The 26,244-nt window shown below is 43.7% G+C and overlaps 1 protein-coding gene across 1 annotated transcript in view; it reads right to left on the bottom strand.

Moving 5' to 3' along the window:
* Positions 1 to 3,907: 3,907 nt before the first annotated feature.
* Positions 3,908 to 26,244, bottom strand: part of L2HGDH (L-2-hydroxyglutarate dehydrogenase) — a 32,255-nt gene continuing 9,918 nt past the window's right edge. Inside the window, exons 3-10 of the mRNA XM_024224410.3 lie at positions 24,824 to 24,975; positions 23,734 to 23,865; positions 18,288 to 18,450; positions 17,257 to 17,291; positions 15,288 to 15,455; positions 14,642 to 14,799; positions 12,867 to 12,998; positions 3,908 to 4,924 (exon numbers count right to left, since the gene is read on the bottom strand). Of these exons, the coding sequence (XP_024080178.1) occupies positions 4,729 to 4,924; positions 12,867 to 12,998; positions 14,642 to 14,799; positions 15,288 to 15,455; positions 17,257 to 17,291; positions 18,288 to 18,450; positions 23,734 to 23,865; positions 24,824 to 24,975 (1,136 nt within the window). The 3' untranslated portion in view covers positions 3,908 to 4,728. The remainder of the gene's footprint in view (positions 4,925 to 12,866; positions 12,999 to 14,641; positions 14,800 to 15,287; positions 15,456 to 17,256; positions 17,292 to 18,287; positions 18,451 to 23,733; positions 23,866 to 24,823; positions 24,976 to 26,244) is intronic.

Raw genomic sequence — 26,244 nt, 5'->3', positions numbered from 1 at the left:
AAGTCTTGGAGCACCGGGGAAATTCCAGGAGACTGGAAGAAAGCTAATGTACCAATTTTTAAAAGGGTAAACAGGATGATGGGGGTAATTATAGGCCTGTCAGCCTGACATCGATCCCGGGCAAGATAATGGAGCAGCTGATACAGACTTGATTAATAAAGAATTTAAGGAGAGTAATGTAATACATGCCAATCAACAGGGGTTTATTCAAAATAGACTCTGTCGAACTAACTTGATATCTCTTTTCGATGCGATTACAAATTTGGTTGATAAAGGTAGTAGTGTTGATTTAATATACTGATCTCTGTATGGCGTCTGACTTGGTGCTGCATGACATTCGGATTAAAAAATGACAACAATATAAAATTAACATGGTACACATTAAATGGATTAAAAACTGGCTAAATGATAGGTCTTGAAATGTAATTGTAAGCGGGGAATCATCATCAAGCAGGTGTATTTCCAGTGGACATCAGTTCTTGGCCCTATGTTATTTAACATTTTTATCAATGACCTGGTAGAAAACATTAAATCATCACTGATAAAGTTTGCAGATGACACAAAAATTGGGAGAGTGGTAAATAATGAAAGGACAGGTCACTGATTCAGAGCAAGCTTGATTGCTTGGTAAAATGGGTGCAAGCAAGCAAGATGCGTTTTAATACAGCTCAATGTAAATGTATGCATCTAGGAGCAAAGAACATAGGCCATATTTATTGGCTGGGAGACTTTATCCTGGGAAGCAGTGACTGAAAAAGTGGGTCATAGTAGCTAATCAGCTGAATAGGAGACCCCCAATGTGACTCTGTGGCCAAAAGGGCTAATGCAGTTCTTGCGTGCATAAATGGGAATCTCCACTAGAAGCAGAGAGATTATTTTACCTTTGTATTTGGTACTGGTGCAGCCACTGCTGGAATAGTGTGTCCAGTTCTGATGCCCACAATTCAAGAAGGATGTTAATAAATTGGATTAGAAAACATGCCTTAAAGATTTTGCTCCTTGAGTCTATCTATTTAGCTTAACAAAGAGACAGTTAAAGGGAGATTTGATTATAGTCTATAACAGGGGTCGGCCACCTTTCAGAAGTGGTGTGCCGAGTCTTCATTTATTCACTCTCATTTAAGGTTTCGCGTGCCAGTAATACATTTTAACATTTTTAGAAGGTCTCTTTCTATAAGTCTATAATATGTAACTAAACTATTGTTGTATATAAAGTAAATAAGGTTTTTAAAATGTTTAAGAAGCTTCATTTAAAATTCAATTAAAATGCAGAGCCCCTCGGACCGGTGGCCAGGACCCGGCAGTGTGAGTGCCACTGAAAATCAGCTCGCGTGCCATAGGTTGCCTACCCCTGCTCTATAAGTATCTACACAGGGAACAAATATTTAATAATGGGCTCATCAATCTAGCAGAGAAAGGCATAACATGATCCAATGGCTGGAAGTTGAAGCGAAAGAAATTCAGACTAGAAATAAAGCACAATTTTTAATGGCAAGAGTAATTAACCATTAGAACAACTTACCAAGGGTCCTGGTGGATTCTCCGTCACTGAAAATTTTAAAATCAAGAGAGGATGTTGTTCTAGAAGATCTGCTCTAGGAATTATTCTGGGGGAAGTTCTCTGGCCTGTGTTATACAGGAGGTCAGACTAGCTGATCACAATGGTCCATTCTGGCCTTGGCATCTATGAATCTCTGAACCCTGCCCACAAATGCATAGCAGGAGGTAGCCAGGACTTCATATTTCCAGGACACTTGCCAATTCCAGGTAAATCATGACATTTTTCAAACCCTCTTAAAAGTGATTTATATTTGGTTTGTGTATAGTCTAGCTGATGCAAAATCCCTTTAAAACCAGAGTTAGTATGCTGGCCTATTTAAATACTTGGAATTTAATTAACAGAGGCACTGCAGAAGGACAAGCAATTTCCCATTTGTTGTCCTTGCTGTGCAGTATGTTCCTGGCTTCAAGCTTCCGAGTGATCCTGAGCGGAAAGTGAGTGCATTTAATCAGAACCTCCTCAGAAGAGACATTCAGCTCATTCTCATAGGTGGTTCTGGGTAATCCTACTGATCACACACATTCCTATGTGGGAAAGAAAGAACTCTCTCTTTAAGCAAATCTAGGTATTTCTATACACAGAGCCACAGCCTGCCTGAGATTGGTGTTTAACTCTATAGACCACCAACGGGAACTTTCCTGCAAATCAAGAACAATTTGTATGCCTTAGATTCAGTGGGGGTGAATGGGGAGTGCTAATGTATTTTGTGGTTAAAAATATTACAAAGGAACATATTGGAACAATACAAGCGAACTGGACATTTTATTCTTTTCACACTTCTTGGACAAAGCTTCACTTACGTGCTAACACCACTATTGTAGCAATTTACAGAATTTTTAAATGTTTCCTTTAAAAAAAAAAGTTGTTTACAACTCTCAGCCGAAATAAAGACTATTTTACATAATTTGATAAAAGATTCAGAACTAAAAAAGCATCTAATAAGCTTTAGCCCAAACAGTTCTCTCACTGAAATTTAATTAAAAGAGAATTCCTTATAAAACGATCAGGCTGTACATTTAAACTCCCTGATTTAAGAATCAAAGTGCATGACTGGTTTACTTTTTAACATTCTTTATTCTGTTAATACATGTTAGAGCCACACCTCATGTAGGAGGAAGTTACTTCGCAATCTTCTTGTATTTACTGTTGATCGGCAACACTTGGTGAGAGGACCTATTTTAGCTGTGCAGCTCAGACTCTTGCTCAACTATACTGCGTTGGTATTTGAAGCATCTGGAATCCCATTCTAGCTTTATTTTGGTTAAAAATAATGTGCATAAAGATTTCTCTTCAAGAGGCTAATTAATTGGGTTTATAAATTGACATATTAAGTTTACTGGGAGTTCTCAAATATACCAGAGATGTAGAATCTGTTTATGTACCTGAACTCCTGTGCTAACACAATGCAATGTGCGTATATAACAAATCTAGAAGGTAATCTTTTTAATAAAAAAAAAAAAAAAAAAAAAAGGAAGGGCCAAATTGTCTGGTAGCTAACCACCCTTAATTATCTCCATTTCCCAACATCTCACGCACACATGCTTTTAAAGTGTACTTCGCAGCATTACGTCCCTGGGGCCATACAATTATCTTTTTTGTAGTAATTATGCTGTACCTACTAAGACATTCATAGTTCAGTTAGGAAAGGTTGTTTTAAGTCCCCAGATTTTAATGAACATTCTCCGCATTCCAGGGAACAGTTTCACTTCCAGGCACACGTCTGAAAACATTTCATAGTGTTTGAAGCAGCAAGTGTCAGAGGAAATACAAAGTTCACAAGTGTGTCTTTCAGTGATACCAAGCAGTACTCTCGAAGGTCCCCTCCTACCAACAGATGATTGAAAGTGGGAAACTTTCATGACTCACTGCTATTTGGACTCAAAGTGAAAGTCGTGTATAAAATGACTCAACTAAAGACAGGTTTCTGTAACTTCCTCCCTTTCACGTTGTTTTTACGAAGTAGATTTTCATCCGATTGCTCACTATGCTGCACAAAAGCAAGCTCATTTTGCATTATCTGTCTTTAAGAATAATTATTTGCTCTTCACTGACCCCCATGTTTTGTTTTTATAAAAATGGCTTTTATGTATCTATCTCTGATCTCCGTAGGCAGACAGTGCTTGTCTAGCTCATCTGGACCATGAATGACTGTGTGCATATGTAAACCAAGTAAGACATCCAAAGGAAATGTAAAACCAATTGTTGGGCTTGGGCCTATCTCAGGTACTCCGCATACGGGGGAGGGATAGCTCAGTGGTTTGAGTATTAGCCTGCTAAACCCAAGGTTCTGAGCCCAATCCTTGAGGGGGGTCATTCAGGGATTTGGAGCAAAAATCTGTTTGGGGATGGGTCCTGCTTTGAGCAGGGGGTTGGACTAGATGACCTCCTGAGGTCCCTTCCAACCCTGGTATTCTATGAAATCATCTTTTAAGGGAGAAAGCTCTGAACGTCAAACAACATTTGCAGCGGTTCCCCAATGATGCAATGGCAAAGGATTGTTTACAGTACTTCCATATTCCACATTCCTTAAAGGGTGTTCACCAGTTTTTCTCATTTTGTTCATTAGTGGGGAGGTGAATTTCCCAATCTCTTGAAAGAGGGAGGGACCATCACAGCCTCGCCCTGGCCATGATGCCTCAAGGAGCAACCTTGCTGCAGTGGAGATGCTGAGAGGTCCTGTTTAAACCAGAGAACATGGGAAATCAGAGTGAGGGCAGCCCATTTGGCAATGACTCTTTCGGTTCCTCCTACAGCCCCCTAGTGACCATAGAGCAGCAGTTAGTGCTAGCACCATGCGCAGAGAGGCAGCTCTTTGTTGGGGAAGGAGATGTCACTGCCTCTGCAGTTGAAGGTGGCTCTTTTCTCTCTTCCAGCTGGGCACTCACTGATTCCTGTCCCCCCATTAATACAGTATTTTGGGGGTGCCCTCCATTCCCCCAGAACTTATCTGATCTCACATCTCCTATGTTTAGTAAGTAGAGAAGTAAAGGCTTATGGAAGCAAACAACTGAATTGTCAGTTTTGTATTCTACAGTCTAAATGACAGTGTTCATTTGCCGAACAAGACGACTTCCAATTTATCTTCACTCTGACAAACTGCAGACTTCATTCAGTGCAGTCACACAGCTAACCAAGAGTGGATACAACCAGTGTGGTGCCGGTTCATTTCACAAGCCAAATCTTCGCTCCACTTCATCGGCAATCATTTTTGCAATGGCAAGGGAGGAGGTAGCGGCAGGAGATGGGGCATTTCTGACATGAAGAACTCTGCTTCCAATATCGCCAGTGCCTCCATCAAATACAAAGTCATCTACCAAATTTCCATTCTGGTCCAAGGCCTGCGCTCTTACTCCAGATGGACCCCTGCAAAAACAAAGGAAGACTTGGTAATGGGGGCCAATATTATCTAATAAACCACACCAAGTTGTGAGAAATGCTAAACAAAATACTGTCAATTCCCTTTAGGGCATTTAAAAGTGAACCAGGACCTAGGAATTAACAACGATCAGTTACAAAACATGTAGGTTTCTAACATGGTGTTACTTCTGAATCCCCTTGAGGTGAGATGGGGAATGCTAGAAATTGTACTAGCAGGTCACAGAAACAAGGAAGCAGACCAGCGCTAGTCTATTTCAGTCTAAACCTGAGAGAGATGTGGTCTAAAAATACAACTACACTAGATCTAATCCAAGCTCTGACACTTACTCGCCCCCTGAGATCTGGGCAAGTCATTTAGCATAAACACCACCAAAATACTTCTGCCACAAATATCCATATTTTCTCCGATTTGCTCTTGTCAATAAGGGAGACAGATATTAGCTCACAGCCACCATTATACTTACCCTACATACATACTGTTGTATAGAGATTTTGTTACTAAAGAATATTTGGACCATTTGGGGCACTGTGCCCTTCCTATGGAAAGCCGTAAGTCAGATGTGACATGGAAAAAATATTCTGCAGCTGTGCAATTTGTGTAGGCTGTAGTCAGACAGCTATTCCATGCTGACATCCCAGCAGTGAAATATGACTATGAGGCTCAGTTATTGTATTTCTCTCTTAGTGGAGCTTCCTGTAGGGCTGTTTGCAGGCAGTGCCGAATGCAGCAGCATACCTGTTTACTGGATTGATCACATCTATCATCGGTATTTGTATGGCCTCCTTTACCACTGTATCCAATGTCTTACAATCTTTTCATGTGTTCACCCTCACAGCACTCTGTGAGATGGGGATAATAGGAGCTTCTTTATTTTACAGATGGGGAACTGAGGCATGGAAAAACTAAGGGCTTGTCAACACGAAGAAGTTTACTGGTATAATTATATTGCTATAACTCTCTGTGAGTGCACTGTTATTCCAGAACAAAAGTGCCTTTTCACTGTTTGGTTTAGGTCACTAAATGGGAAAAGGGCACCCTTAGTCCATAATAAGTGTCTACACTGGGTGTCATTCTGGTATGAATACAGCAGTATAATTGTACAAGGATGGTTATGCCAGTAAGTTTCCCCATGTTGACAAGCCCAAAGCGACTTGCTCTAGGTCACACAGGTCAAGCGGGGAATTGAACCGGGTCTCCCAAGTCCCAGGCTAGCATCCTAATCATTCCACCACCCTTAGGCTTGCCCTGCAGTTTGTGCACTGGATGCTTATGTGACAGAATGACTGTAAGCCAGCCATGTTCGTTTAAAAACCCTTTGAACAGGGAGAAGGCTACATGCAAGGCTTCCATCTTGAGTTTACCCCGATGATTCTCTGCATGCCAGTAATATTAGCCATATAAGGATTCTTCACTCAAGCCTCAGGGCTTGTCTACACATGACAGTTAATCTGGAATAAGGTAGAGTGTGAGGGCACGTCTTTACTACCCGTCTTCACTACCCTGGATCGGAGGGTAGCGATCGGGGATCAATTTTATCGCATATAGACGCGATAAATCGATCCCTAATCGCTCTGCCGTCGACTACGGAACCCCACCGCAGCGAGAGGCGGAAGTGGAGTCGGCGGGGGAGCGGCAGCGGTCAACTTGCCGCCATCCTCACAGCCAGGTAAATCGACCTAAAATACGCAACTTCAGCTACGCTATTCACGTAGCTGAAGTTGCATATCTTAGGTCGACCTCTCCCCCCCCCCCCCCCCCCCCCCCGTAGTGCAGACCTAGCCTGAATTTAAAGAAGACTAGCTATTCCTGATTGACTCCATGTGTGGACGCTCATACTCCTGAAGAAGAGTGTTTTATTCCAAATTAGCTTAATCCACTGTTATAATCAGCAAAGCTATTCCAGAATAATTTGCTTTAGACAGCCCTTAGACTGGGAGTGGACCAAGCTTTTCTGTAGCAGCCCTTAACGCGGCATACCAACAGGCCGAATCCAGCAGGGTGGGATGTCACATACAGGAACAGATTGAAATTTAAATTCGAGTGGTTTGCATATGGCCTTTCTAGACTTCTACAAGCATTAATCTTGTATTGATGCTAATTTTAGAAATGATGATGACAAGGATTGCAAGATGATTAGGAATGTCAATTCTTTAAGACATTTAAAAGCACTGGGGATATCTGAATATTTGTGGTTCACACAATTTATCCCAGTGATGCAGACATCTGAGCAGTGGATAACATTTAAAAGGTCTCAAAAGCAGTAATGCAAACAGCACTTTGACAGCGAGTGGTTTAATATAGAATCACAGAGTTTAAGGCCAGAAGGGACCCCAGATTATCTCCTCTGACCTCCTGTACAGCACAGGCCACCAGCACCCGCACACTAACCCAACAGCCGAAAAAAACGGTTACTCACTTTCTTGTAACTGTTGTTCTTCGAGATGTGTTGTTCACGTCCATTCCAATCGTGCCACGTGCACGGTTGTTGGAAACTTTTTCCCTTAGCAGTTCCCGTCGGGTCGGCTGGGAAGCCCCCTGGAGTGGCGCCTTCGTGGTGCTCAATATATGACCCTGCCGACCCGCCACCCCCTCAGTGCCTTCTTGCCGGCTACTCTGACAGAGGGGTAGGAGGGTGGGTATTGGAATGGACGTGAACAACAATTCTGCAATCCTGGCTAATAGCCATTGATGGACCTATCCTCCATGAATGTATCTAGTTCTTTTTTGAGCCCTGTTAGTGTCTTGGCCTTCACAACCACCTCTGGCAAGAAGTTCCGCAGGTTGACTGTGTTGTGTGAAGAAATACTTCCTTTTGTTTGTTTTAAACCTGCTGCCTATTAATTTCATTTGGTGACCCCTTGTGTTATGAGAAGGAGTAAATAACACTTCCTTATTTACTTTCTCCATACCAGGAATGATTTTATAGACCTCTATCATATCTCCCCTTAGTTGTGTCTTATCCAAGCTGAAAAGTTCCAGTCTTATTAATCTCTCCTTATATGGAAGCTGTTCCATACCCCTAATCATTTTTGTTGCCCTTTTCTGTACCTTTTCCAATGCCAATATACCTTTTTTGAGATGGGACAACCAGATCTGCACATAGTATTCAAGATGTGGGCGTACAGAGGCAATATGATATTTTCTGTCTTATTATCTATCCCTTTCCTAATGGTCCCCAACATTCTGTTCGCTTTTTTGACTGCCGCTGCACATTGAGTGGATGCTTCCAGAGAAGTATCCACAACGACTCCAAGATCTCTTTCTTGAGTGGTAACAGCTAATTTAGACCCCATCAATTTATATGGATAGTTGGGATTATGTTTTCCAATGTGCATTACTTTGCATTTAACAACACTGAATTTCATCTGCCATTTTGTTGCTCAGGCACCCAGTCTCTTCTGTCTCTACTGGAAATGCTTCACCTAATACACACTAGGCTTACATTTCCCTTTTTCGCAGCCACATCAGTACTGGTGGTTCATTGTCATTGTGTGATCGACCGACACACTCAGGTCTCTCTCCTACTCTGTTGCTTCCGACCAACGAGCCCCCAGCTTGTAGCAGAAATCCTTATTATTAGACCCCAAGTACATGACCTTCCACTTTGTACTCTTGAATTTTATCCCATTTCTGTCACTCCAGTCTTCAAGGTCACCCAGATCTTCCTGTGAAATGTTCCGAACCTCCTCTGTATTGATGGTGCCTCCCAACTTAGTATTATCAGCAAATCTCATTAGCGCACTCCTACGTTGTGTGTCAAGGTCATTAATACAAATATTGAATAAGACTTGTCCCAAAACTGATCCCTAAGAAACTTCAATTGTAACCTCCCTCCAGTCTGATCTTTTGCCTTTCATCACAACCCGTTGCCTTCTCTCCTTTAGTCAATTCCCCTTACAACGCTTGTTCTGATCCACATCTTCCCTCATTTAACTAATAATTTACCATGTAGCACTGTGTCAAATGTTTTACTGAAGTCCATGTATATTAGATCTACTGCATTTCCCTTATCTAAAAAAAATCAGTTATTTTCTCAAAGAAGGAAATCTAGTTAGTCTGGCACAATCTACCTTTGGTAAATCCATGTTGCATTGCACCTCCTTTACCATTTACCTCTGTGAATTTCATTATTCTTTTCTTCACAATTTGTCCTAAAATCCTACTATTGAGGTCAGAGTAACAGGTTTAATAGCCTGGATCATTTTTCCCCCCTTTTAAAAATATAGGTATGACATTAGCTATTCTCTAGTCATACAGCACTCTGTATAGATTAAAAATCCTTACTACCAAACTAGCAATCTCATGTGCCAGTTCTTTCAGTATTCTGAGGTAGAATTTATCCAGTCCCCCCAGTGCATTAAGATCTAAGTTTTTCTTCCATCTGAGATGTGGTCATTTCCACTTGTAGACACTCATTCCCGTCAGCCACACTTACCTTCATGCACATGTTCTATATCATCATGGTAATTGAAAACCAAAGCAAAGTATTCATTTAATTTTTGGGCTGTACACCTGCACCTAGATTATCTTTAATCTCATTCCCATTCACGCTGAATAGTGGCCCAACCTCATCCTCTCTTTATTTATATAAATAAAAATCCTCTTATTTATTGTAATTTCCTTGGCAAGAGCTAATTCAGATTGACTTTTAGCAATTCTCACATTAGTCCTACATTTTCTAATTAACCCCTTTTTCCATTCGCTATAGGCTCTCTGCTTACTCCTAATAACCTTTCTGAGGTGGTTATTCATCCAGCTGGGTCTGGAGCTTTTTCCTACAAGTTTCTTCCTATTTGGATGCAAATTTCAGATAGTTTTGGTATAGCTGATCTGAAGAAGTTCCAAGCCTCCTCTGTATTTAAGTCCTTGAGCTCTTCAAGCCAGCTGACTTTAACAAATTCCTTTCATTTCCCAAAGTTTGAAATTAAAAATAATAGTTGATGACCTGGTTTTGATGATCCAATTTCCAAAATACACTGGAGTACAGTAGAAGGAGTTCTTGAAAGGTCCTCAAACTCAAAAACCTTCTTGTGGCAAAAAGTAGTTACTACATCTTTCCGATTGCAAATCAGTCTAGGAATTGCTCTTGTATTGGACCAACTTCTGTTGGTGAGAAAGACAAGCTTTCGAGCTTACACAGCTTGTCCCTCTCACCAACAGAAGTTGGTCCAGTAAAAGATAGTACAGCATGAACCTTCTCTCTCTAATATCCTGGATCCTATGGCTACAACAACCTACATATAGGAATTGCTCTGCCTGCTTACCATTTCAATACAAACACTAATGATTTGGTTCTCTCTTTTGGAGCTCTCTAAGGATATGTCTACACTGCAGTTAAACACCCGCAACTAACCCGTGTCAGTTGACTTGGGCTTGTAGGGCTTGGGGCTACAGGGCCTGTTTAACTGCAGTATAGCTGTTTGGGTTTGGGCTGGAGCCTGGCCTGTGGGACCCGCCCCCCTTGCAGGGTCCCAGAACCCTGACTCCAGCCAGAGCATCTGCATTGCAATTAAACAGCCCTGTAACCGGAGCCCAAGTCAGCTGACACCGGCCAGCCACAGCAGGAGTTCTCACAACAAATGTTTTGGTGACCTCAGAGTGAAGATGACGGTGTGGGTGGTGAGCCTGGAACCAGAGCCTGCTATCGCGTGGATGGAACCCGAAGCCCTGTGGCTAAAGACTGCCCACCCGCCCTTGGGAAAGTGGGGCATTCACCAGCTGCCTGCAACTCCAGCGTTTGTGTCTCCATAGGGAGGCAGGGCCGAATCCCCACTGGTGGACCTGGGAGAGGGGCCACTGCTTCCTTCCCCCTCCCCCCAATCACAGCCCAGGAGGATGTGGCCGCAAAAAAAGCCCCTGGTGGCCGCATTTGAGAAACACTGCACCGGGGTATGTCTACACTGCAGTGTAACCCAGGCGTAGGAGAACTCAAGTTAAAAGACCGTGGGTTTGAGGGTCTACACTCATTTGTAACCCCCAGGAATTACTGAAACTTAGGGCTCTGGCATTTACATTGCATTATGCTGGCCCGAGCCCAACCACCTATGTCCCAGACTTCCCTAGCGCCCTCCCAAAACGTGGCTGCTCTCGCCCTTTGTTCGTGGTGCAGTGTGGGAAAATTCGACTGTCCAAAGGACAAAGAAAGTTGGCCCATGGGACTGTGGAATACCTTTGGCAGACTTCGAGAGCACAAGTCCAGCGGGGCTGCGTCTACACTGGAAACCATTAGGGCTTGAATGCTTGACTCAGGCTTGGACCCTGCACCTCTGGGGGGTCCTGGGTCCGAGCCCTGGGTTAGCATGATTTGTGTGTAGACGGGAGGGGGCTAGGCTTGAGACGGAGTTTGAATCCTAGCCTTACGTTGCAGTGTAGCGTACCCTAACATTCTTCTCCTGGTTACTAGAAAATCAGAAGATTGTTACTGGTTTTGTGTCAGAAACAAGAACCACTAAAGCTGCTTTACTAGGTGGAAACAAGCATAAGCCACAAAGAGAAGATTTCCTCTTCCATCTTGCACCTCAGGGTTCTTCCTCTAGGATCCTCTGACCCCCTCAAATTTTCCAACCATCCCCCATTTTCCTCTTCCCACAAAAACCCCACATTACCGCAACTTTCTCCCCCATACGGAGGGCAGGCTGTTGTTCCCAGACCCCCCATCCATGTTGCTCCCAACAGAACAGGTTGTTAAAAACCAGAGCAGCGATCCCCAACAGGGTCTTTGCTGTGCAGTGTCCGCAGCACTCCCACTACTTGGGATCGTAGACTCTACCAACTGAAAAGACCTATCAGGTTTTCTAGTCCATCTCTGGCCAGTTGCTGTGTACGGCTTGCTTCCCAGTGTCCCAAGTAATGGGGCATGTGCCACTTCCCCTAGAGAAATTATCTCTTGGCCATCCTAACAGACGGCCCTGTGAGGAAGGTTAACCTGATATTTAACCTCAATTCTCCCCACTCACTTTCACCTCATTACTCCTAGTCAGACCTTATGACAGAGTACAGAGGCCCTGCCAGATTTCCAAGCACACTCTGTTCATACCTCACGCAGGTGCTCTGGGAGAGCAAGACTGAGGACTTGAGGCTCCATCAGGTTCTTGAAGGAAAGCAGGAAACTTCAGACCTGCTTGCTAGGCAGAAGGGGAGGACGCTTGGGGAAGGCCGGGTCCCACAGCCAGTGGAGCATGGCTGGGGTGATTACCCAGGCAGAGGATTTTCTGTTTTGTTTCTGGTTATATCAGAGTATATTGTTTAGCTTTTCTCCTTATAAGAAAAAACATGGTCCGGAAAAAAGAAAACTCTGTCACACATATAACTTTTGGACAGAGTGCTATGGCAGCTATCTATTCCACCAGTTTGGAGAGCTCACTTTTATTGTGCTAGATTTCTTTCCTTTCCTTCTTGATTTTTACACTCTCCAAATATTGAGAAGCGTGAGTCCCCTTCAGCCAAATTGGGCATATTTTAGCTACTTTAATTTTCCTCCTATATCAGTCTCTCCAGCTTCCTAATCATTTCTGTTGCTACTGTCTGAAGTCCTCCCAACTTGTCCATCTTTCTCACAATGAAGGACAATGAACTGAACAGGATTTTGTAGATGGGATCAGACTGGTCATACAGAGGGACTATTATCTCCTCCTGTGATACGAAGCTTTTGAGTATGCAGGCCAAATGGCATTGGCCTTTTCCACGTCTCTATCACATTGCAAACACTTGTCTATAGCCCCTGTCAACCCTAGTTCTCTTCCAACTTTACTACCTCCCAGATTTCTCCCCCTCATTAAGGATCAGTGTGAAATTTGCTCCCTCCCCAGGATATATTAGCAGTTTTCCAAGCGAAATCTCAGTTGGGACGGGAGGGAACTAATGTCAGATTTATTAATCTGTACAATAAGGTTTAACAAACAGCTAGATGCTAAACAGTGTTTTTACCTGAGTATATCACTGATGGTAACTTCAGGGATGAACTTTTGAAGTTGCTTCACCTGTGCACTAAGGAAACATGCTCTGTAGATTTCACTCATTCCATAAGAGATGTTTCTGGACACCAGTTTCCATAAACCACTAGAGTGAGACAAAACAACATTTGTAGGTAACAGAATGGCCTCCTGCATACAAAGTGCAGACATGCACCTCTGAGAACGTACCATATCAAAACATTACAATCTACACTCAGTATCAAATGTGGATTGTGCAATCTGCTTCCCATCCCCACCACCATCCAATGACCTTCTCGGATTGGCTAAGAGAATTACCACATGGCTCCTTCTGCTTCTAAGGACGTCACCCTTTCCTCCAGTGTAGGACTCCTTCCCTACACGAGTCAGTCTGGTTTGTAGAGCTCTGTGATGGGCTTTACAGACCCCACTCCAAGGTCCCAGGAGTGGTGGAACAGTATTGGGCCAAGAAGGCCCCGCCCCTCAGCAGCTGCCAGGCATGCTCCCGATGGAGGATCTGCTTAAAAGAGAGCTTTGGAAGTCCAGCAGGGGGGAAGGTGGAGGAGAGACTGGCTGCAAGAAGGCAGGCAGGCTGCAGCTGCTGAGGCAAAGAGGTCTACAAGGGAAGGACCGTGACTGTGAGTAAGGCTCAGCCAGGAACCCCCTTCCCCTGACTAAGTGAGGGGACAACTGGACTCTGAGGGTGAGCTGGGAAGCATCCCCTCCCAAGCTGATGCCCTGAACTACTGAGACTGTAAGAAGGCGGCTGGGGCCACATCCCAACCTGAAGGGAAACAGGGAAGGTAGGAAATAGTTCAGGGGAGGCTGATCTGGAGTGGCTGCCAGATAGGACTGAGCCACTCCTCGCCTCTCTCCCTTTGGGTCCTGAGCCAGGACCCAGTGGAGAAGGAGGGCCCGGGTCCCCCTATCCTTCTCTCTTCCCCCAACCCCCTGAGAGTTCTCGGAGGACTCTGTGAGGGTGACGAACTGTGGCTTGGCTGCCAGGCCCCTGGACTACCCGGAAACTGTCTCCAAGCCTGGAGACAGGTTTGGCTGAGGCCTGACCACAAGGGAAGCTGGCCCCTGAGTGAAGCCTGCTACAAGCTCATGTAAGTTTTAGAAATGAAGCTCTTTCTGCGGATGTTAGGAGGGACTAGCGTCCAGAGATAACTTCGGGATTCTTCTTTGGGAGAGCAGGACAAAGGATTGAAAACCCTACACACATTTAAAGGAGGAGACAGAAACCACTCCAGAGGCATCATCCACAACCATTAGGAAAAGAGCAATGAGCTTCTGAGGAGGGGAAGGCGTCTCTCCTCTGCCTGGTTTGTGGGTGCAAGAGAGAATTATTAACCATTCCCCGCAGCTAAAATCTCTCTGGTCACCTATACAGGCATGTTGCAAACTGTATCCTTCAAGAAAGGAAAATTAGTCATGAGCAACCTCAGAGATAATGGGTCCCTTCCTCTGGAGATGATGGGGATTGAAAGCTGTAATAGGCTCTTTTTCTTGCCATATACTTCAGTGAAAACACAATCAGGTACTGTTTGGGTGTGTGGAATGGAAAACAAGTGCCTTGTGTCACTCAACACTGACCTCCTCTACACAATCAGAGACAGTCTCATTTATTCCTCCTCCAAAGGAGACAAATGAGATGCAGGGCACTCATGGTGGAAGTGTGACAAAAGTGGGGCGCTTCTGACAGAGAAGTGGTGGATCCCTTCATTCAGCAAACAAACAAACAAACACCCATTGAAATGAAGATATTACCTGTATACAACTGCATCTATAAAGTCTCTGGCACTGAAGTCATAGAGTTTATAACCCTCTCGCTTAAAGGCTAGCACTGCATTAGGACCAAGCCAAACACTGCCGTCCATCCTCGGTGTGAAATGAACTCCCAGAAAGGGAAACCGAGGATCAGGAACCTGCAGCAGAAAACGAGAACTGTAACCCCATTCAAAACAGATTTAGAGACAACAATGTAATTGTTTGATCCAATAACATTCTCAGGAATGTGAAAGTCAGTCACTTTCCAGGAGACACAGAGAAAACATTTATGATTTACTGTGGACTTAGATATTAGTCAAAAGATAATAATAGAAGAGAAAAAAAATGTTTATTACAGCCTTTCAAGATTATCCTCACATGGGCCAAATAATTACTATCCTCACACTAGGCAAGTAATCACTCTGGTGGGTAACAATAACTATCATTTGTTATTTTGTCTTCAGCTATCCTGGTAAAAAGTCAAGTGAGTATATTATGTACCTGGGCATCTCTACTGAAAGTCAACTGCCATAATTCTAATTTAAACAATTCAATACTTAATTTTTTTTAAAAAGACTACCCAAAACCGTGAAGCTGTGTCAGCAGCTCTCAGTTCACATTGTGAAATGCACAGAATATTACGTACTGGATAAATGTTTCCTTTAACCATATAGCATTTTTCTGGCTTTAACACCAAGTAGTCTCCACGGAAGGGCACAATGCGAGGCTCACGGCTGCATCCACTGATTTCGGAGAGGTGGTCTGAGTAGAGTCCTGCACAGGTCACGATATGTTGACAGTGGATTTCCTCTCCCTGCCAAAAAACAAACCCCACAACTACAAATTCAACAGATGAAGATGAAGAAAAATTAACCTATAAACCAATAAAAAACAAGCCAAGATCAGAAAGGACAACAATCACGGCTTTGAAAGATCAGGTATTTTGCATGCTGGAAGTGGGTAACATTTTTGTAGTTTATTTTTATTTAATTCTTGAAAATATTCTTCCTTCCTTCCTTCCCCACCCTGAAAGAGGGCAGTGCCTCTACATCTAGCTTCCTAAAATAGTCATACAGCAAGTAGTTTACAAAAAGTTGGAAGAATCCTTATAGGAAAAAATTAACTAATGTATCAGTTGTTGGATTGCCTTCCTCAAGTGAAACGCATGGAACATAGCCGTTTGCCCTGTAAAATAAATGTGTGTGTGTATAATACACAAAGACCCATCATGCCTAAATCAGAGATTTAGATCCTCCAGGTAACTGAACTTTTCCCCTTGGAATTTCCCTATTTCACTCAAACATCAGGAATACTGGTGTCATTCCAGCATGCAGCTCCCTGCCAGGTTTTTGTTGCTGGAGTCTATTATAGCGGTGGTGTATCTAACCAACCACCGTGTGTTTGATTAAATAAGGGTATTTTTTTTTAAAGGATCTCTTTACTCTCAAAAATCAACTTCACTCCACGAACTGTGAGAAGCTACAGTTCTAAAGGTAGTGTCAATTCATAGTTTGTGTACCCAAGAGCTCTATGTAATTGCATATTCAACACTGAAGGGGAAAAGTAATTTGGCATTACTCTGTTTTCAAGTGCCGGGTTTCTTATTCTTAATTACATTAAAAATTCTAACTATCACTTTAAAGTTATTGCAGACGAAGCTTTTTTTGGAGGGGTGGGGTGGAAGGGTTCCTATAACTTGAAAGGTTTTTTTGTTTGTTTTTTAACTCATGAAAATGGAAGGGGCACAATCAGAAGCAGCATGAACGGAGCTGCAATAATAATTACAATCCACACACATCATTTTATATTGTACTTTATAGCTTTCAAGTTATAAAAAATATTTCCTTGTAATTTTAAATTGATTATAGTGGAGGCAGGAGCTGAACGACAAACCTGAAAAAGAAATTTCTGAACAACCAAACCTCATAATAAAACTGCACTAAAATAATACCTCAGGCAAAAATCTATAATGAGATCATTAAGATTAGCACTCCAAATTTTAGCCCCAAGGCATTTACATACAACAAACGTTAAGTCTAAAATTGGTATCGGCTAGAATTAAAATCTCATGATTATTACTATTGAGAAACGCATTGATAGGACACCTACTGGAAACTAAGCACGATGCATTAAACTAAGTTATAAGACATTTAAAAATATCAAAGAACAAACCAGATGAAACAAACATCCAGAGAACTAAGGAATCGGACCCAGAGGGAAACCCAGCGAGCTTCCTGGTAAAATAATTCAGAAGCAGTTTCAACAGCTAAAGACAAGTGGGGAAGATAGTGGTTGGAAAGCACAAACAAACAAGACGAAAGGCCTAAATGATCAAATATAGACCAGTCAACTGAATGAAACAAAGAGTATGCAACATATTTTAATATCATTACCAATCTACAGTAAAATCTTAACATCTAGCCATCTGTGTACCATGTCAGTTTGCCTTCATAAACAGGTATTGTATTATCTAGCACAGCCCGTCCAATGTGATCAATGTTTTAGTGTTTTTTGAATTATATGATTAGTTTTTCACAGCATACCAGTAACTCCCAAGAAGAAAAGCAGCAGATTTTTTTCCTATTAATCAATTCAATATTAGGCTTAATTCTTACCTTAGAGTTTCTAACAACAACTGGATATTTCATCCCTGCAAGAGAATTAGATATAAAGAGGTTAATAGAATCCATGCTAGAAAAAGAAAACCGATAGTACAGCCAACTTTTCAGGATTGGAGTCCAACCGGGGAACCTCAGACTATAGAGCAAGCATTGTTCTGATGGGATTCATAAATATAAACCTAACCATTTTCTGTTTCCTTCATGTATTGTATTATTCCTTTCCATGTTCTGAGATCTGTATCTGAAGTAGACCCAGTTTGCTCGCCAAGACAGAAGCAAAGAGCACTGTTATAAGCATGTGCACCCAATATTCAGCTGTCAGAAACTATCCTGAGAGAATAACTTGTTTCATCTGAGAGAGTCCTATTTTACTGGGCATTTTTGCTATGTCCACTTGAAAATTATAAGTTTCAGAGAGGCAACCGTGTTAGTCTGTATCAGCAAAAACAACGAGGACTCTTTGTGGCACCTTAAAAACTAACAAATTTATTTGTTAGTCTCTAAGACGGGGGTTCTCAGACTTTTGTACTGGTGACCCCTTTCACACAGCAAACCTCTGAGTGCGACCCCCCTTATACATTAAAACCACTTTTTTATATATTTAACACCTTTATAAATGCTGGAGGCAAAGCGGGGCTTGGGGTGGAGGCTGACAGCTCGTGGCCCCCCCATGTAATAACCTTGTGACCCCCCTGAGGGGACCCGACCTGGAGTTTGAGAATCCCTGCTCTAAGGTGCCACAAGGACTCCTCGTTGTTTTTGTTGAAAATTATAACTTTTCTTCTTCAAGGTGATCTGCCCTGGAAAAAAAGTGGGCTCTTTCAATTTGATGAAATATCCCAGCTGACATAATTGTGTCTTTGGGCCAAATATATCATTACTAAAAAGAGAGTTTCAAAAATATGTGAGAGAAAAGTAGCTACAGCACTTTCAAGTACTTTTAGTTACAATAAAAGCCTTAGGGTAAAATTTGTTATGAAAATACATTGCCATGTTACAAGAAAGAGAGAAGAGGGAGTGCTTACCGTCTTCACTTTCTGAAGGACTCTCTTTAGCCATCTCCATGTCTGTTACTTCAAAATCTGTCAAGACTGCACCACCCGCTTCCTGGAAATCTTCCGCATAGGACTGGGCCACTTGTCTATAATTCACAATGCCGGTGTATGGGGAATCAAGGGCCATCACACCCTAAAATGGGATTGGACGAATTACAGGAAAAAAAAGAGTTTGGTGGGTAACTAAGATGTGTGCCTCCGAATGGCTCTCAGTTATAAATCAAGTTATATAACCCTTGCTTCCAGGGTGGTGTAATCCTGTACCACAGACAGTGCAATATAATGTGCATATGGCCACACTGGGCATTTTCCCTAAAGTGTAGTTGTTTCTAGTGCTTCCTGTCACTAAAAGCCAATTACATCACCTCTGCTGTGAGTTACCCCCTGAACTGGATGTCAGAATCATAGAATATCAGGGTTGGAAGGGACCTCAGGAGGTCATCTAGTCCAACTCCCTGCTCAAAGCAGGACCAATCCCCAGACAGATTTTCCCCCAAATCCCTAAATAGCCCCCTCAAGGATTGAACTCACAACTCTAGATTTAGCAGGCCAACGCTCAAACCACTGAGCTATTCCATAGTAGACTGTTCCCAAAACTGGACTTTCCTATGCCAGAGAATAACTAGCACCTGCTCTATCATGAGCCCAGGCAAGGTGGGTGAAATTCTTAGGTCACTCCCTGGCACACGGGTATCTTTGCATCAAAGGGACTCAGTTTCCTGTATGACTGATTTCTTTCAGCGCACTGGTAAGGAACACAGCCATGCCTTAGCTCATCATCTGTAAAATGGGGATAATAGCACTTCCCTACCTCACAGAGCTGTTGGGACAAATATATTAAAGATTGTGAGGTGCTCAGAAACCTTAGATAGATAAACAGAATAAGATTCGAACCCATAATGCAGTTTTAAGTTTCCTTTTGATGAATTTTGTTCATATATTTAATACACAGAGCAATGAGCTCTTTATAACTAATATATTGTGCCAGTTCTCTTCTGTTCAGGATGTTGGGAATCAACTCAGGATACCAGCGTGCACTGAATCAGACCCATTTGATTTTAGTCATTTGCAGAGCTAAATGCTTAGCCAGATTATTAATGCACACATATATTTCTATATATTTTACACAATAGCCACAAAAGCTAAATTAAGGTAATACTAAGAGTCCTTTTCGGACAGGTTTTTGTCTGTCTTTTTACCACATAAATCTAGATGACTACAGTAACTTCTAAGCAATCACCCACACAAACCACTTCAACAGCAGAAAACTTTCAGATGAAACCATACAGGGATGTTTCCCTCCCAATTTTCCTTTCAACAAAAGAAACAGTAATAAAAAGTCTTGAAACTAACAGGCTGACCACATTTCTGATCTCCTCCTACAGTAAAGAAATACATGTGAGAGCAAAGTGTTACGTAACAATCCTAGCACAAAAACTGACTACATTCAAACTGGTTTGAATCAGAACTGTGTGCTTCCAGCTGAATAGAGATTTGCACTTGCTACACAGCTTCACTGATATTGCACATGATTAAGGCCCTACTTGAATTGCGGGAGGACTGTCAAAGAATTGCAGCTGAGTTCTGGACAAGACATGGAAAATCACGGAAAAGTAATAATGGACCCTTATTATTTGTGGTAATTTGGAAAAGCTGACAGCGGGAGTCCGGGGCTGACAGTGGGAGCCCCCGTTGTCAGTCCCGGGGCAGCTGGCACTCCCGCTGTCAAAACTGCAATGGAAGCTAAATATTGCGGGATCTGCAACATCGCAAATTAAGTAGGGCTTTAAACAGGACTATTATATAGAGAAAAGATCCTCTCAGCAAAAATTCACACACGGGAGCTCTGAATTGGGGAGAGGAAAGCCTAACTACTGATTGGTAACCATTCCCACTCCACGGGGAAAGCTTTCTAATCCCCATTGGCGATTAGAATCTATCCACCCCTGGGTACATCAATATTACAGAAGATTCTATTTTGGCTCAAGTCACTATTTGAGATTCACGGTTTTAGGCTGTAGGTGTGACACCCAGGGATTGCTTGGTGTCAACTGGCAGAGGGCACGGGGGATGCATGGGGTGGTACCGGGATTCCCATAGTCAGATATATGCATATTAGTTCTCCAAAGGGTGGCATGCAAGGTCTCTACTGAGAGCCAGTAGCTCACTGGCCATTATAATCATTTTGAAATGTATAGTATGGATAATATTTAAGGAGTTAGGTATCTATACTGGAAATTAAATTCGTAAAGTATTTTACTCCTGGGGGAATTCTGCACCACTGCGCAAGCGCAGAATTAATGTCCCCTACAGATTTCCCCACCCTGCACAATAACGGATTCTGATGGGGAGGCGAAAGAAAGCTGCGAGAGGGGTCACGCTTCAATTACACCTTTCGTCCACCAGAGGCTGCTGTGGCACTAAAGGGCAGCTGGCTCACAGGCCTGAGCAACCAGCCGCAGAGAGGGAGGAGAGGCTGACTTCCTCATAGCGCCCTGCCTAAGGGACCAGGTGAGGAGGCACAGCATATGAGGGGGACAGACAGAACGGGACACATGGGGTTGCTGAGGGGGGGGCACACAGACTGGAGTTCAGACGGGCTAGCAAGGGGAATAGACTGGGGCCAGAGCACAGGAGCTAGTGGGGTGAAAATATTGAATGAGGGGGTGCAGGGCCACATGGGGATGTGGGGGGTGCAGGAATACACGCGGACAGGGGCAGCTATGCCTGGCTGAGTGAGGATGCAGGGCCACATGGGAACAGGGAGAGTGGGGGTGTACGGGGACATATGCAGAGATGCCTGGTTGAATGGGGAGTGGGGGAGCAGGGACACCTGGGGACAGGGGCAGATGTGCTTGACTGAATGGAAGAGGCTAGTGAACAGCCAGGGTCTGCATGGATGAGGCTCCCCAACTCCCTAACAATCCCTTCCCCCCAAAAAACCTGTTCCATACTTCTCCAACCCACACCCAACAACCCTCCAAGTTCACTCCCAGGCTCCTTCCCAGCAATTACTTCCCTCTCCCTCAGCTCCTCTGTTACCCTAAACCCCGAAGCCTTTGCACTGCTTCCGAGGGGTGCAGGAAACACAGTTCTGTACTGTAGGTTAAAAGAATTATTACTCTAAGTTCTGTATTAATATATCTAGTAAGGAATCTATTTGTCAAAAACATTTCCCGAATCTTTTTTGTTGTCTGTATTGTTACAGACATACTTACTGACCGGTATTTTGAAATAAATGACCAAAATAATTGAAACCAGCGTGATTATATTGTTATTTTGACAAATAAAATATGCAGAATTTTAAAATATCGTGTGCAGAATTTTTAATTTTCTGGCGCAGAATTCCCCCAGGAGCTGAGGCAGGCAACATGCTTTGGACAGATTCCTTTCACGTAGGGGGTAACTGACACCTTGTTTGGCCATATGTGTATTGTCTGCTTCACAACGGAGGCTTATTTGCATACAGAGCCACAAGGTCATTAAGATTGTGGGGAAAAAAAAAAGAGACTGCAAAAATCTACAGGAAGGTGTCCGGTTTATGAATAAAGATCAAAGCACTGTGTTGATATATCTGGGGTTGCAAAGAAACACCCAGGATTCTTCATCTAGGAAGCAAGCTGACAGTGTGTTTGCCTTCTGAATGGCGGGTCACAGGCAACCTGGCTGTAAAACGCTGTAAGGATCTTTGTGTGAACAATACTTAGACATGAGAGCACCTTGTTCAATAAGTGCAGACTCTAGAATGCAGATGATGATTTTATTTTACATGTAATCCTTTGTTTCCAATAATTATACTTGCTATCATTTGAACATTTACCCTTTGTTAAAATAAACCTTTTCTTAGATAAAGCCATATCTAAATGCTCTGTATTCATTGGTGCTATGATCATAGAATATCAGGGTGGGAAGGGACCTCAGGAGGTCATCTAGTCCAACCCCCTGCTCAAAGCAGGACCAATCCCCAGACAGATTTTGCCCCAGATCCCTAAATGGCCACCTCAAGGATCATCTGAGGTAAAACTGGTAAGCTGGGGTGTATTGCCTCCTTGGGAGCAGTGAATATTAGGACTGTCCAGTGGAGCAGGGGCAGGAGACTCCCGGGGCATGCTCGGAGCTTATAGTGTGCCCATCGCTAACCTGGAAAGCAGGGCCTGTGGATGCCTAGAGGGGAGTGCTTGTATTCCCCATGGCCGGTGGAGCACAGACAAGGCATCCTCCCGCTAAGGACAGGGGGTAGTGAGGTGCCCCACAATCCTGGGTATCCCCGAGAAGCATCACAAGGTGAAATACTACTTGCTTTCTGTAATGTAAAGATATTATCTGGTGTGACAGAACAGGTCTATCACTTGCAATTAGAACATCAGCAGGTCCATATCATCCCTCAAAATATAGTTGGGAAAGAAAGAAGCCTACTAGGGAAGCACCCTAACTTTTTTCCATCCCTCGCTAGTGGTTTTGGTTTTTTATTGCCCTCCCTCCTCCTTGCTTAGCAGATGTGTTTGGAGTCACCAAAGATAGATCAGAAAGTCCAGGTTTCCCCACAGGAACACTATTGACCACCAGTTTGGAGCAGCTGGGAGGCACCATGTTGGCAGGTCAAATAGGGAGATGTGTTTACATCAGTGATAGGGTGTGTGGAAACAGATCATTCAAACTAGAACCCCGGAAATAACTTTCTCAACAGGGATCTAACCCCTTTAACTTTGTTTCTTTCTTTAGGTGACATTTGATCTCTGGACTGAAGAAGGCATCTGGGGAAAGGTTTTGATTTTTTTACCCAAGGAAGAAGGAAATATTATGAGAGTCAGGATAAGAATAGGGATCACAGGGACTGGTGTAGAAGGTGGTGGGAGAAGTCAGGTCCCCTTCTCCACTCCAGTCAAATCCATCCATTTTAGGGGTTTATACTGCCACCCATCATCACAGTATCTGAGAGCCTTCATATAAAATCAATAGCCATAGCAAAGTCCCAAGAAGCCTTCATGGAATTTCTGGCACTTTTCCCTTTTGGGGGCAAAAACTCTACTTAGGGAAGGGTTTTTGGGGGGCAGGGTTTTGTAGGGGTTTTATGGGTGCAAGAAGGGGTCAATGGTGGAGGTTTCAAGGAGGAAGGTTTTGCAGCTTCTCCTAAAATTGGGCTAGGAGAACATTTCCTAAAAATACGGCTAGTATTTCTTTAAAGAGGTATATATATGCAGGGTTGGTTTTGTGCTAAATATTTCTGTACTATAAATGAATTCCTTTTTGCTGGCAGTTTTAATACCACTGGGATTTCAGGCATTCCTTTGAACACATCACCCATTGAGACTGCCATGGGGGCAGCGTCATCGAGGGCTTATGTTAAAAAGAATGTAACAGATCACTTAGATAAACTAACGCTTTTCATTCCATTTAAGAATAATAAGCAACTTACCCTGCAAAAGGGCTCCTTTGCTTGTATTTCTTTTGCACTTATCAGTTTCAGATCTCGGACGTTGTTCAGCAGCCCTCTCTCATACAGTGCTTTGAGTCTTGGAATTTCTTCTTGTTCAACAGCCACTATTAGCTTCAGAAAGGATGACAGAGTTCATGAGAGACATCAATATGGTAATAAATACATTTGCAGTGCATGAAAATGCAAAGGAAAAGTGACTGTTGGGTGCATTAATGAACACAACATATACCAATCTCAGGCTTTGTCAGCACTAGCACTTTTGTCAGTCAAACTTTTGTCCATCAAGGGTGTGAAAAAAAACCCATCCCCGACTGACATAAGTTTCACTGAGATAAGTGCTGGTGTGGACAGTGCTATGTCAGTGGGAGACGCTCTCCCGACGATATAGCTACTGCTGCTCATTGGGGGGGTGATTATATTACGCCGGTGGGAGAGCTCTCTCCCGTCGGCATAGAGTGACGACACGGGAGACCTTACAGTGGCGCAGCTGCAGCGGTACAGCTGTGCCGCTGTAAGGTCTGTTGTGTAGACATAGCCTCGGAGAGCACTGCCGCACTTAAAGGAAGTGTGAAAAAGAGGTCTTTAGAAACAATTTAACTGACCTTCCCTGGAAGATATTTGCAACTAGTGCCATAACGCCAAAGCTTAGAGTGTGAAGGAGGCAGGGGGATATGGTTTTAAATCCTGTTGGGACGCTTTTAAAAATAACGTTTAACTTAACCCAGCAGCAAGAGAGTTTGAGACGTATATGGAGGGAAAGGAAGAAAGACGCACAGTGGGGTGTCCTAATATGGAGTCTAAACTGCAGATGTTATCACCTCACCTCAGTAGACCATTGCCTTGCAGTGTATGGGCCCAAGGGAGGAATTAATTTGAGTTCCTGCGAAAAGATGGCAAGGACACACTCACCCTGCAGGATTTAACCGTGTCCATGTACGCTTATGTTCACACCAGAATATATCCCTTGGTGAAATTATCACAATAGCGTGTGTGGTAGTGTTACACTGTATACATCATACAGTCACAGTTTCCAAAATCAGAGAGAGAGAAGATGCGGCAGCTACTGTACCTTGCCACACTGTTTGTATGGAATTCCCTTTCGGTCACAGTATTCATAGCAGAGGGCCGCACCCTGCACGCACAATTTAGCTTTCAGAGATCCAGGTGTGTAGTAAATTCCACTATGAATGACACCACTGTTATGTCCACTCTGGTGGCAGGCTAAATAAAGAGAGAAGTTATGCTATTAAAATACATGCTCCACATATCTTAGATTCATACACTAGCTTCATTCTCTCAATCATCAGAAAAATGATCAATTTAAGGCTGTGCCCTAGTTAGATTCTACAGTAATAAGATGCAATAACATTCCACTCCAGGAGATTCCTCCTTTCATTCTCCTCCAAGCTGCTTAGAGTGGCTGTGTGGGACACAGTCAATGAGAGGGGCTGCAGGGAGCAGTCAATCAGGGCCCAGCTGGCTCATATAAAAGGAGTTGAAAGGGCTGGATAGATGACTGTGCTTGCAGGGTCCAGGGGAGCCAGAGGTGCTCCTGGCTGGCTGCAGGGGGCTGCAAGGGCTAAGGCAGGTAGTTGCTGGCAGGGAACCGGGGAAGCAAGGGAACAGCTTCTGGCTGGCTATCAAGACTCAATTAAGATGGGCTACGGGGAAATGGCCAAGGGAATTGCAGTTAGAGACGTGGCACATAGCTGCTACTTAGAGGGTCCCTGGACTGGGACCTAGAATAGTGGGTGGGCTTGGGTGCCCTCTTCCCCCAACAGCTAGTGAGGAAGTGGTTGTGTCCTGAGAGAAGGGAGTGTAGACAGGCCCAGGGAAGGGACTGTACATGGAACTGTTACCCCCCAGAAGGGGGCTGAACTGAGACTCAGCCAGCCGGGCTCAGAGGCCTAAAGGGCAGGTGAAGAGCCTCCAGCAAGGAAGCCCCGGGGGTGATGTGCCATCCCAGAGCAGGAACCTTCACACATAAGCTGGCCAACTAGGGCACTGAGATAGGCCCTGTTGGTCAGACTGAAGACTGGAGCCTGGGGAGGGCTACAGAGACGTTGCCAACGGAGGGGTACTGTGATAAGCCCTGTTGGACTGTGAAAGGACTGAGCCCAGGGAGGGCTACAGGACATTACTGAGGGCTTTGAGATACGCCCGGTTGGACAGTGGACTGCAGAAGGGGTTTGTTTTGTTTGTTGGCACATAGATTGTGGGTGACTCGGCTGAAGGGCTGAGTCACCAAAGACCCTCCTGATCAGCGCAGCGGTGGATGGGGGTCACTGGGAGCCAAGAAACTGAGAAAACTGCAGGCACCCACACACTCGACCAGGGGCGCTCGCGAGAGGTGGGTGCCACCCCCTTACAAGCCACAATTGTGTACACATCAGTCCAGACTTTCTAAATGTTAACACTAATTCTTAAAATGAAATGACCCTATAAAGCAGGGGTCTCAAACTCAAATGACCACAAGGGCCACATGAGGAC

This window comes from Terrapene carolina, unplaced genomic scaffold (assembly GCF_002925995.2).
Source record: "Terrapene carolina triunguis isolate 2854851 unplaced genomic scaffold, T_m_triunguis-2.0 Scaffold189, whole genome shotgun sequence".
Taxonomy (NCBI): domain Eukaryota; kingdom Metazoa; phylum Chordata; order Testudines; family Emydidae; genus Terrapene; species Terrapene triunguis.
Note: the sequence above shows the minus strand (reverse complement) of the source record. Positions and strands in the feature narration are given on the sequence as shown.